The 10,839-nt window shown below is 42.4% G+C and overlaps 1 protein-coding gene across 1 annotated transcript; it reads left to right on the top strand.

The window, feature by feature from the left end:
• The first annotated feature begins 1,764 nt into the window (after nucleotides 1–1,764).
• On the top strand, nucleotides 1,765–3,275 carry LOC113500316 (uncharacterized PE-PGRS family protein PE_PGRS24-like). Its single transcript, XM_026881062.1, has 2 exons — nucleotides 1,765–1,868; nucleotides 2,333–3,275. The coding sequence occupies exons 1-2, from the start codon at nucleotides 1,854–1,856 to the stop codon at nucleotides 2,795–2,797; spliced, it is 480 nt and encodes a 159-aa protein (XP_026736863.1). The 5' UTR covers nucleotides 1,765–1,853; the 3' UTR covers nucleotides 2,798–3,275.
• Nucleotides 3,276–10,839: the final 7,564 nt, after the last annotated feature.

The raw sequence follows: 10,839 nt of genomic DNA, 5'->3' as shown, positions 1-10,839 counted from the left end.
GTTGTTTTACGTACACCGTGACACGAGAATTTTACATATTAGATAGGTAAGTTATAGTGTAGTAAGTATTGAATACAATGCTAATTGTCGCGAATTGTTATTTGTTTCTTTATTGTTATTTGTTAGTATAAGTACCTGTACTTGTAGAAAAAGTGTTTGTACACAATATTATGTAAAAGAGTGCTGTTGTCGCCACGAACTGTCATACGGTATGGTGATATTGTTAAATTATAGATATAGAAATATAGGGACAGACATACAACGGTTGCGATCGTCTTATAATATTCAGTGATAGTGATCTCATAAAAAAAAAACATTTTTAACTTTTAAATTTTACGCATTTAAATGATTTCTTGTATGAAAAATCTCACTTCTTCCATTTGTGATATTTTCATTATGACACCTGTCAAAAAGGTCGACTTAGCACGGACAGAGTGTAGAATAGATGGTTAGTGGGTCGTCTTAGGGGTGACATCAAAATTTTGATTTTGAGTGTGAATCGACCTTAAATATTGTATTTGCTAGCATAACATCCTATAAATAACCATAATTGGAAGTTTGTTAGTTTAACCATTGTGTAACTTAGTGACGTTCGTAACGACGGATATGATAAACGGCGCCTGAACAAGCAAATCAGAATTAAATATAGTCGAATGCTGTACCTACGGAAAACAACTGGTGACTGTAACGGGACGGCGTGACGCATCGCTACATACAATAGTTAATGTCTGTCTGTGTTTCAGTTTGCATCTTTTCCATAGTTTATCATCATTTAAACCTTCTCTGGACTTAAAAACCAGACTTGAACGTCAAACAAAAAACGTGGATAAATGTTTCAGCATAAAATCGAATTTACCTTAATACTTATCATTAAAAACAACGACTCCCGCTCTAAGGAATCAAATCCTTGTGTCACGAGGGGTTTCACAAACATTCAAGTCACATGCACCACACTCAGAATCAGGACAAGCATTCGTGGATCACACAAATGCTTGGCCTACGCTTGGATCTAACACGCGACACGTGTGATGATGGTGACCTCAACCACTCGGCTATCCGTACTGTCAAATTAGTAGAATACTGCCCCACACTTCATATAATAGACGATTTGTCGATGTAAGATACTACAGTGATCTGAAGCCATTATGAAAGGAAGACGTTGACTCTACCCTGAGAAAATAGAAATGGTCTAGTGTTTTTTTTAATAAATTGAAATGTAAAGGCTCATTTGCAAGGCGCAAAGGCAAAAAAACATCTCGAAGGGGATCCCCAAGCATGTCCATGTGTTTCTCACTGCTTATCTACCTTACTATTGCTGATGGTAATGGTATATTGTCCTATAGCCTCCCTTAATAAAAGGGCTATCTAATGGTAATAATTCTTGAAATCAGATCAAAGTGGTTTGGGGCAGCGGGATCGTTCGAAAGGGTTACCGTGGCCCCAAAATACGAAGGGCAAAAGAAGGAACATGGGTGGGTGTAAGTTTTTATTAGTTCAGGCTCAACCGAAAACGGAAAGAGTTATTTGATGATTTCCCATGGGAAAGAGACCAGTTGCCGAGATTATAGAGTTTAAACAGACAAACAAACTTTCCATCTTAATAATATTAGTAAAGATTTGTAGACCCTTGACTAATTTTATTTAACCAAAGTCGTGCGTCAATATTAGTCAGTAAATCTATTAATACGTTGAAAAGTGTTTACATTTTTTTGTTGATTCAGTTGCATTTCGTTGTTGAACAAATATTTTTTGCGTCTGTTAGCTGTTGACGCGCTGTGTAAGGCCTGCCTGCTGGTATAAGAACCGGCGACTGGTACTGACTGCTATCAGAGTACGAACTCCTTGAACACAACATGAACTGCAAACTGGTACGTTCACACCTCCGAGTAACCAAGGGCTTCTGCCTCAAGTTGTATCACACATTTGTGGAAGCGAAACAGAAACAGTAGAGCGATGTTTCGTTTCCACAAGTGCAGTTTGCGAGATTATAACTATCTGGTTTTGTTATAATATTGTTCAGTAACTCTTAATCTGGAGTATTGTTAAAAAGAAACCTATACTTTTTGCCAACTAAGAGGGAGGCTTACGGCATTGAGTGAATTATGTGCGATAGGGCATTGCCAAAAAAGTGTTGAGTCCGTCGGACAAAAAATATGAAAATTATTAAGTCTCCTATAATAATGTTTGTGTTCTGATCCAGCTAAACTTCATTACCGTAACCGAACCTGGTTTTCATTTCTGCCTGACCTGTAGGTCTCGTGGTAGCGGCCTGACCACCATTCTCAACCAGATCATCCTGTGCTCTTGATTGTAACTTCGTGCATGTTTGCAGGTATTAGTTCTCGTGGCGTTAGTGTCGGCCGCGGCGGCGGTGCCCTTCGGCGCGCCCGTCGGCTCCGGCGGCGGAACTCAGAACGTGGCGGCCGCGCAGTCCACCGCCACCGCCCTCGCCGGCTCCGGCACCGGCGCTGCAGGCGGTCTGGGCGGCAAGGGAGTGCCCGCGGTGCCAGGCGCAGGCGGTCTAGGCGGAGCAGCCCCACCTTTGCCAGGCGCAGGCGGTCTGGGCGGAGCAGCCCCACCTGTGCCAGGTGCAGGCGGTCTGGGCGGAGCAGCCCCACCTCTGCCAGGTGCAGGCGGTCTGGGCGGAGCAGCCCCACCTGTGCCAGGTGCAGGCGGTCTGGGCGGAGCAGCCCCACCTGTGCCAGGTGCAGGCGGTCTGTCCTCACTCCCGGGCAAAGGTGGTCTGCCCTCAGCACCCACCGGAGGTCTTGGAGGACTGGGAGGTTTACCGTGCTGAGCCTAATACATTCGCAATTCGATAAATCAGGATGCCTTGTTCTTTTACCTATCTAGCTTTTTCTCTTTACGTATTTTAAAATGAGCCTATTTCCGAAATGCTGATGCTGCTCGCTGCAACTTGTGACACACTCGACATTCTACACCACAACCATGCTTGTATCGCTGCAGACCTGCGTGTTCCCCAGCCTTACTCGCTGTGCTCACATCAGTTCCGACTCACTACGGCATTTCGCAGTTGTGGGAGCGGGACAGCGCTCTGCATCAGAGTGACCTCTCTCTCACACAACTACTTTATCCTAATGTGCAGCTCTTCTCATAGAATGTTCGCGAAGTTTTTAACAGATTTATATTCAAGACAGCATGTTTGTAAAAGACTATCGGGAAATAGGTGTCATGACGTTATCTTGTTGTTATTTTTTTATATATTAAGGCATTATTGTTTACTTTGAAAAATAATAAAGTTTTATAAAGAAATACTAAAGTATTTTTTCTGTATTAGTAATTTAATCACCAGAACGGGTGGGTGCGACGTAAGACGCGAGCCCAGAATGTGAGAGAAGTAAGATTGAGGTGTGCGAGTTGGAATGGAAGAACGATGACTGGAAGAGGAAGAGAGCTAGCAGATGTGCTAAAAAGGCGAAGGATAAAAAGAAGAAGAAAGAAAAGGGCTCGAGAGATAGGAGAAGGATATAAGTTTTACTACTGTGATAGTGTTGGAAAGAGAAACCGTGTAGGTGTAGTCTTAGATAACAGGTTGAAAGAGAGTGTTTTGATGTTGAAAGAGTGACTGATAGACTGATAGCGGTAAAACTGATAGTGGACGACATCATAGATGTAAGACACATGAAATGTATGAAGATGACTTTGGAGAAGTGTTATGTGAAGGCCTATTTTGAAAATCTTATGATCGAAGAGAATGATTGGAATGGTATAGAAAAAGAGAAACAAGCAAATAAGGGATTGGTAAGAGAAATAAGCTTGGATGAAGTTATAACAGCGGTTAAAAGTGTGAAAGATGGAAATGCTTTGGGACCGGATGAAATACTAGGTAAAGTATTGGAGGTGCTTAACTATGTAGGATGTGTGTGGCTGACTTTGTTCTTCAATAAGTTGTTCCAGTAAGAAGACATCCCTCAAGAATAGAATAGCACAAGAACTTTGGGCTTTGTTGTCCCCATCTTCAAAAAATAAGAGGATGTTCAGGATTGCAACATCTATAGAGTGATTATGCACATGTCACATACTATGAAAGTATGGGAAATGGTGGTAGAGAAAAGAGAGTGAGATTACCCAAAACCAGTTTAGGTTCATGCCAGGTCGAGGGACAATGGACGCTATCTTTGCACTCCGCCAACTGTGCGAGAAGTACATTTTTTATGAAAATTTATTTTTTAGTCGTCTTACAAAAGCAGACCAGTTCATGTATCCAATGACTAGAACACGTTCATGATAAAAAAATAGGTATTTATGAGATTTAAATAAATTTAAAATACAATTTTTATTCAATATTATGATGCAATTCGTAGTTTTTTGGAAACACAGCTCTGTTAAGAGCGCGGTCCGAGCCTTGTAAAAATAGTGAAGGGCGCGGGCTGCGGCGTTTTGATCATTTTTAAGAGTATTTTCAGATTTCTCTTGTTTAATTTTTCTTCGTACTTATTATCGTAGTTGATGGTAAAAAAATAATAATCGCGCCTAGGGGTATTTTACGTCGGATACATGAACTAGGCTCCTTTTGTAAGACGACTAAAAAATCACCGTGTATATATACATATCCTGTGCATACGCTCGATCGGCGGTGGGCTTGCACCAAGGGTCGGCCTTACTCCTTACCTCTTCCTACTGAATGCCCTTACGGTGGACATACATGAAGAGGCACCCTGGTGTTCGCCGATGACATTGTCCTGGTTTGGAATGATGGACCCGAGATCCAGAGCAGACTGGAGGTGTGGCAGCGAAAACTGGATGTGTTGGCTTAAAAATCAGCTGAACTAAGACTGAATACATGTTCTGCGATTTCGGCGGTCTCTCCAGTCCCGAAGCTAGAACGCTTGATGGCGTGCGCCTTCCAGTCTGCTCCGACTTTCGGTATCTTGGTTCATACATTAAAAGCGATGACGAAATAGATCGGGAGATCAAGCACCGAATTACCATAGGGTGGATGAAGTGGCTTCAGGTAACGGAAACCATTTGTGACCCACACATTCCCCTTAAATTTAGGGGGAAGATCTATAAGATTAAGGTCAGACCTGCTGTTCTGTATGTTCTTGGCGACAAAAGGGAAAAATGAAAGACAACTGCATGCAGCAGAGATGAGAATGTTAAGAGGAATGTGTGGTGTTACGAGAGCGGATAGATTAAGAAATGAGTATATAAGGGGAAGTTTGAAAGTGGCAGCGGTTACAGAAAAACTACGTAGCAACCGGCTGTCATGGTGTGGCTTGATATGTTTTGCGTGGAAATGAGAGTTTTGTGGTGAGTAAGGTCTTGAGTATGGATGTGGATGGATATAGGGGAAGAGGACGACCAAGGAAACAATGGATGGATTGTGTGAAAGACTATATGGCTGCAAAGAGTATTGTGAGATGACGTCAGATAGAAAGGTATTAAAGGACATGTTGCGCCGACCACAAATAATAATTGGGATAAGGGCAAAGAAATGATACACATATCATACTAGTCGCCACTAGACTGTTGCAAAACCGCCGTTTTGCAACATACTGCTAATATAATATTTGTAGGCGCCTTGTGCAAAAATGCACTAATATTAAAGATGTGAGAGTACGACAGTATGTCTGTACCTCTTCACGCTTAAAAGGCTGAATTAGTTTCTGTAAAACTTAATATAAAGGTTGCTGCCGCCATGGATTAACTCATACGCTACTTTTAACATCCTCAAACCCCTGGGCAACACGATACGCCTTGGTTAGACTGGTTGTCAGACTTTCAAGCTTCTGACTACCTGTAACGACTGTCAAAGGTGTATGAATAACAGCCGGGACCCACAAATTAACGTATCTTCCGAAACACGGAGGAACTCATGACAAAGATGGTCACCCATCTACGGATCAACCGCGTCAAGCGTAGCTTAACAGTTACAGCTTAGCCACGAGCTCCTCCGACCTTGTTATTGGAGGGTAATGTTTCCTTTGCTACTATGTACTTGTGCTCCTTATTGTCATCCCAGCTGGCGAAGCCGCGGGCGACAGCTAGTCTCACCATAAGTATTTACTGTATGTCATATAATGATTTTAAAACTATATGGTGACGACTTTGTGATGAAGGTTTCGAATGCACTTATAGTCGGGTAAGGTTAATGATGTTTTAGAAACCTCCCGCGACACAATGACAATTTCCTCGGTGCCGGAGCCGTGATCATGAGTGTGCTAGCAAACCACTACCTAATGTTCTAATTGATATTATGAGTAATATAACTACATATATAGCTTATTATAGACGTATGATGCGTCACCTAGCAACTTTGTTTAAAGCAATTTTTCATTATTCATTAAGAGAGGAGATACACCGGCTGCCATAGCTCAATTTGGCACACCCCACTACTCTTTAAAAATAAATTTTCATAAAATCATAATTTAAACAAGTCTATGGTCAGGTCATGAAGTAGGACCATGATCAAAAAAATTAAAAAATAGAACCAGCAAGTGTGTGTCGGACAAAATATTTTACTTTAAGTCGAAACTTGAATAAAATTACAGTTACTTTTTTAATTAATATGAAAAGAAAAAACAATCAACGAAGTTGGTTCAGCCAGTCCAAAGATCTGAGGTAAGAAATATAAAATAACATTATGAACCTCTTCCATTTTAAAAGCGGTGACAACACTTGTGGACTCAAATTCAGGGGCGCGATCGTTAGTTTTAGTATTCCTTCATTCTACCAAGGTACTTAAGATGCAGCCTTAGTTCAACTGATCGACAAGCATCATACAAACATACAGAATAAGTCGGTACCCTTCACCGCTCCTACATCGATAGTTTTATATTGATATTCGAACACATTCTTAAAATAAAAAAATAAATGAAAACTACCCTCTTCCTCGCTTAAAGCAGGTCGCCGTCTTGAGTGCGGGAGTCGTCAGTCGCTCTTAGCGTCCTGTCATAAACGGGGCTCTGAACAAACTTCAAAACTTTTTAAGTTTCCCTGCAAGTATATTGAAGTGGTGACTGAGTGTTGTGTGACCCCTGTGGGTGATCAGACATTTCTGGAGCAGCGCCACATGCGAGGGTTACGGTGAGTGCACTATTTGCATGCATATTTAATACTAACTGGTTGAGTAGTAACCAAGTTCGTCCACGTGGCTTTGATAAAAGGTAATTTTCTTTTAACCAATCGTGCTCGACCCATAACAGTAGTTATTTTGATGCGGAGTTATGTTAACAGTAATATATCTCAAAACATTCACCGAAATTGAACGATGTAAGCAACTTTGTTCAAAATTCTTTATTTTTTAAAGAACGACTCCTTTCCTTCGTTTCAGTACGGAATGCAATCCTTGTGTCGCGGGGGTTTAACAAACATACAAATCACATGCACAAAGATTGCTTTCGTGATAAGAACTTATTTCTATATAAGTTGTTATAGTGAGTCAACTTTAAAGAGACGTTTATTTTCGCAAGCATTATTTTACAACTATTTAAAGACTAAAATTGTGCTTTTCAATATTTTCGTGATAAGACAAAGGAGTGACTCGCCGCTCCAGTCTGCTCGTGACCACGGCCGGTGTAACCTGGCGGAAACGTCGGGCAAATCAAGGTAAACAATTCGCGTTAATCCCCGTAGTCTTCTATGTTAGTATATTATTAATCTTAAGTTGAAAAATTGCTTTGTTTTCTTTCTGATGAACTAAGTCCTAAATAATGTAACGAAATAATTATGTATGTAAATAATTAAATGATGTAACGAGTCGAACTTGCCCGCCGCGACAGCCCAGTCTCGCGGTAGTTATTAAAAAAATAAGTCCTGTTTAATAAGTTTTTGAATTGTAAGTAGTTTGAAGAAGTAATCTCAGAGTCTTAAGGTTTCCTGAAGAATTCGAATTGGAATCGCGGTCGATATCGCAGCGCAGAGTTTTGAGTTTTCAGCTAATTTTCCCTCGGTTCGCACCGCGGAATAGCTCGAAAAACCTATGCTAGTATCACGGTAATAGTGTTGTTTTAACGTTTCCCAAAGTTTCTAGCATAGCTTGAAACACACTGTCAAGTATTATACGGATAGGCGTACACCCATCTATGCCTGTTTCCTGGATCTGAATAAGGCATTTAGAGGCCTATGATGTGTTGTGGGCAGAAATTAGGCGAGTCTGGAGTGCACTCGGTACTGGCATCTCTCCTGAGATATTGGTATGTTACCCAGGAAAACCGTGTGAAATGGGCGGGTGAACTTTCGGATGCGAGCAGGTTGGAGAGCGGGGTGAGACAGGGGGGGGGGGGGGTTTGAGTTCACTCTTGTTATTCAACTTGTACGTGAATGCGCTGATCGAGGAGCTCAGCGGCATAAGTGTCGGCTGCTATGTTGATGGTGTTTGCTGTAACAACTACAGCTATGCAGACGATATGGTGCTGCTGGCCAACTCGATTAGTGCTCTTTGTCAGTTGCTTGCAGTCTGGGAGTCTTAAATGGCCTCACACTGGTAAAGCTATATAATGTTATTAAGACTGTAAACATGGGTTTTTTTAAATCGGGTCCCTAAAGTCTACCGGTTCAAACACTATTCCTCAATTGTGAGTCTTAAGGTTTTCCATAGTTTCTAGCATAGCATAGCTCGGAATAGTCGATATCGCGGTGATCCGTGAGTTTCGTTATTTCTCGTTTCGCGGGGGTTTCGTAGCACGACTTAGGTCGGCGTAGCTCGGCGAAACTCCAAAATCAAGGTGATCCGTGAGTTTTGTTAATTCTCGTTTCTCGGGGGTTTCGTAGCACGACTTAGGTCGGCGTAGCTCGGCCAAACTCCAAAAGTCGATATCGCGGAAATCGCGTTGTTTTAACATTTTATGTAGTTTCTAGCATAGCATAGCTCGGAATAGTCGATATCAAGGTGATCCGTGAGTTTTGTTAATTCTCGTTTCTCGGGGGTTTCGTAGCACGACTTAGGTCGGCGTAGCTCGGCCAAACTCCAAAAGTCGATATCGCGGAAATCGCGTTGCTTTAACGTTTTCCATAGTTTCTAGCATAGCATAGCTCAGAATAGTCGATATCGCGGTGATCCGTGAGTTTTGTTATTTCTCGTTTCGCGGGGGTTTCGTAGCACGACTTAGGTCGGCGTAGCTCGGCGAAACTCCAAAAGTCGATATCGCGGAAATCGCGTTGTTTTAACATTTTATGTAGTTTCTAGCATAGCATAGCTCGGAATAGTCGATATCAAGGTGATCCGTGAGTTTTGTTAATTCTCGTTTCTCGGGGGTTTCGTAGCACGACTTTGGTCGGCGTAGCTCGGCCAAACTCCAAAAGTCGATATCGCGGAAATCGCGTTGTTTTAACATTTTATGTAGTTTCTAGCATAGCATAGCTCGGAATAGTCGATATCAAGGTGATCCGTGAGTTTTGTTGATTCTCGTTTCTCGGGGGTTTCGTAGCACGACTTAGGTCGGCGTAGCTCGGCCAAACTCCAAAAGTCGATATCGCGGAAATCGCGTTGCTTTAACGTTTTCCGTAGTTTCTAGCATACATAGCTCAGAATAGTCGATATCGCGGTGATCCGTGAGTTTTGTTATTTCTCGTTTCTCGGGGGTTTCGTAGCACGACTTAGGTCGGCGTAGCTCGGCGAAACTTCAAAAGTCGATATCGCGGAAATCGCGTTGTTTTAACATTTTATGCAGTTTCTAGCATAGCATAGCTCAGAATAGTCGATATCAAGGTGATCCGTGAGTTTTGTTATTTCTCGTTTCTCGGGGGTTTCGTAGCACGACTTAGGTCGGCGTAGCTCGGCGAAACTTCAAAAGTCGATATCGCGGAAATCGCGTTGTTTTTTTTTTTTTTTAACATTTTATGCAGTTTCTAGCATAGCATAGCTCGGAATAGTCGATATCGCGGTGATCCGTGAGTTTTGTTATTTCTCGTTTCGCGGGGGTTTCGTAGCACGACTTTGGTCGGCGTAGCTCGGCGAAACTCCAAAATCAAGGTGATCCGTGAGTTTTGTTAATTCTCTTTTCTCGGGGGTTTCGTAGCACGACTTAGGTCGGCGTAGCTCGGCCAAACTCCAAAAGTCGATATCGCGGAAATCGCGTTGTTTTAACATTTTATGTAGTTTCTAGCATAGCATAGCTCGGAATAGTCGATATCGCGGTGATCCGTGAGTTTTGTTATTTCTCGTTTCGCGGGGGTTTCGTAGCACGACTTAGGTCGGCGTAGCTCGGCGAAACTCCAAAAGTCGATATCGCGGAAATCGCGTTGTTTTAACATTTTATGTAGTTTCTAGCAAAGCATAGCTCGGAATAGTCGATATCGCGGTGATCCGTGAGTTTTGTTATTTCTCGTTTCGCGGGGGTTTCGTAGCACGACTTAGGTCGGCGTAGCTCGGCGAAACTCCAAAAGTCGATATCGCGGAAATCGCGTTGTTTTAACATTTTATGTAGTTTCTAGCATAGCATAGCTCGGAATAGTCGATATCAAGGTGATCCGTGAGTTTTGTTATTTCTCGTTTCGCGGGGGTTTCGTAGCACGACTTAGGTCGGCGTAGCTCGGCGAAACTCCAAAAGTCGATATCGCGGAAATCGCGTTGTTTTAACGTTTTCCGTAGTTTCTAGCATAGCATAGCTCAGAATAGTCGATATCAAGGTGATCCGTGAGTTTTGTTATTTCTCGTTTCTCGGGGGTTTCGTAGCACGACTTTGGTCGGCGTAGCTCGGCCAAACTCCAAAAGTCGATATCGCGGAAATCGCGTTGTTTTAACATTTTCCGTAGTTTCTAGCATAGCATAGCTCAGAATAGTCGATATCAAGGTGATCCGTGAGTTTTGTTATTTCTCGTTTCTCGGGGGTTTCGTAGCACGACTTTGGTCGGCGTAGCTCGGCCAAACTCCAA

Source organism: Trichoplusia ni, chromosome 13, assembly GCF_003590095.1.
Source record: "Trichoplusia ni isolate ovarian cell line Hi5 chromosome 13, tn1, whole genome shotgun sequence".
NCBI lineage: Eukaryota > Metazoa > Arthropoda > Insecta > Lepidoptera > Noctuidae > Trichoplusia > Trichoplusia ni.
The sequence above is the reverse complement of the archived record's forward strand: the minus strand, read 5'-3'. Positions and strand labels throughout refer to the sequence as shown.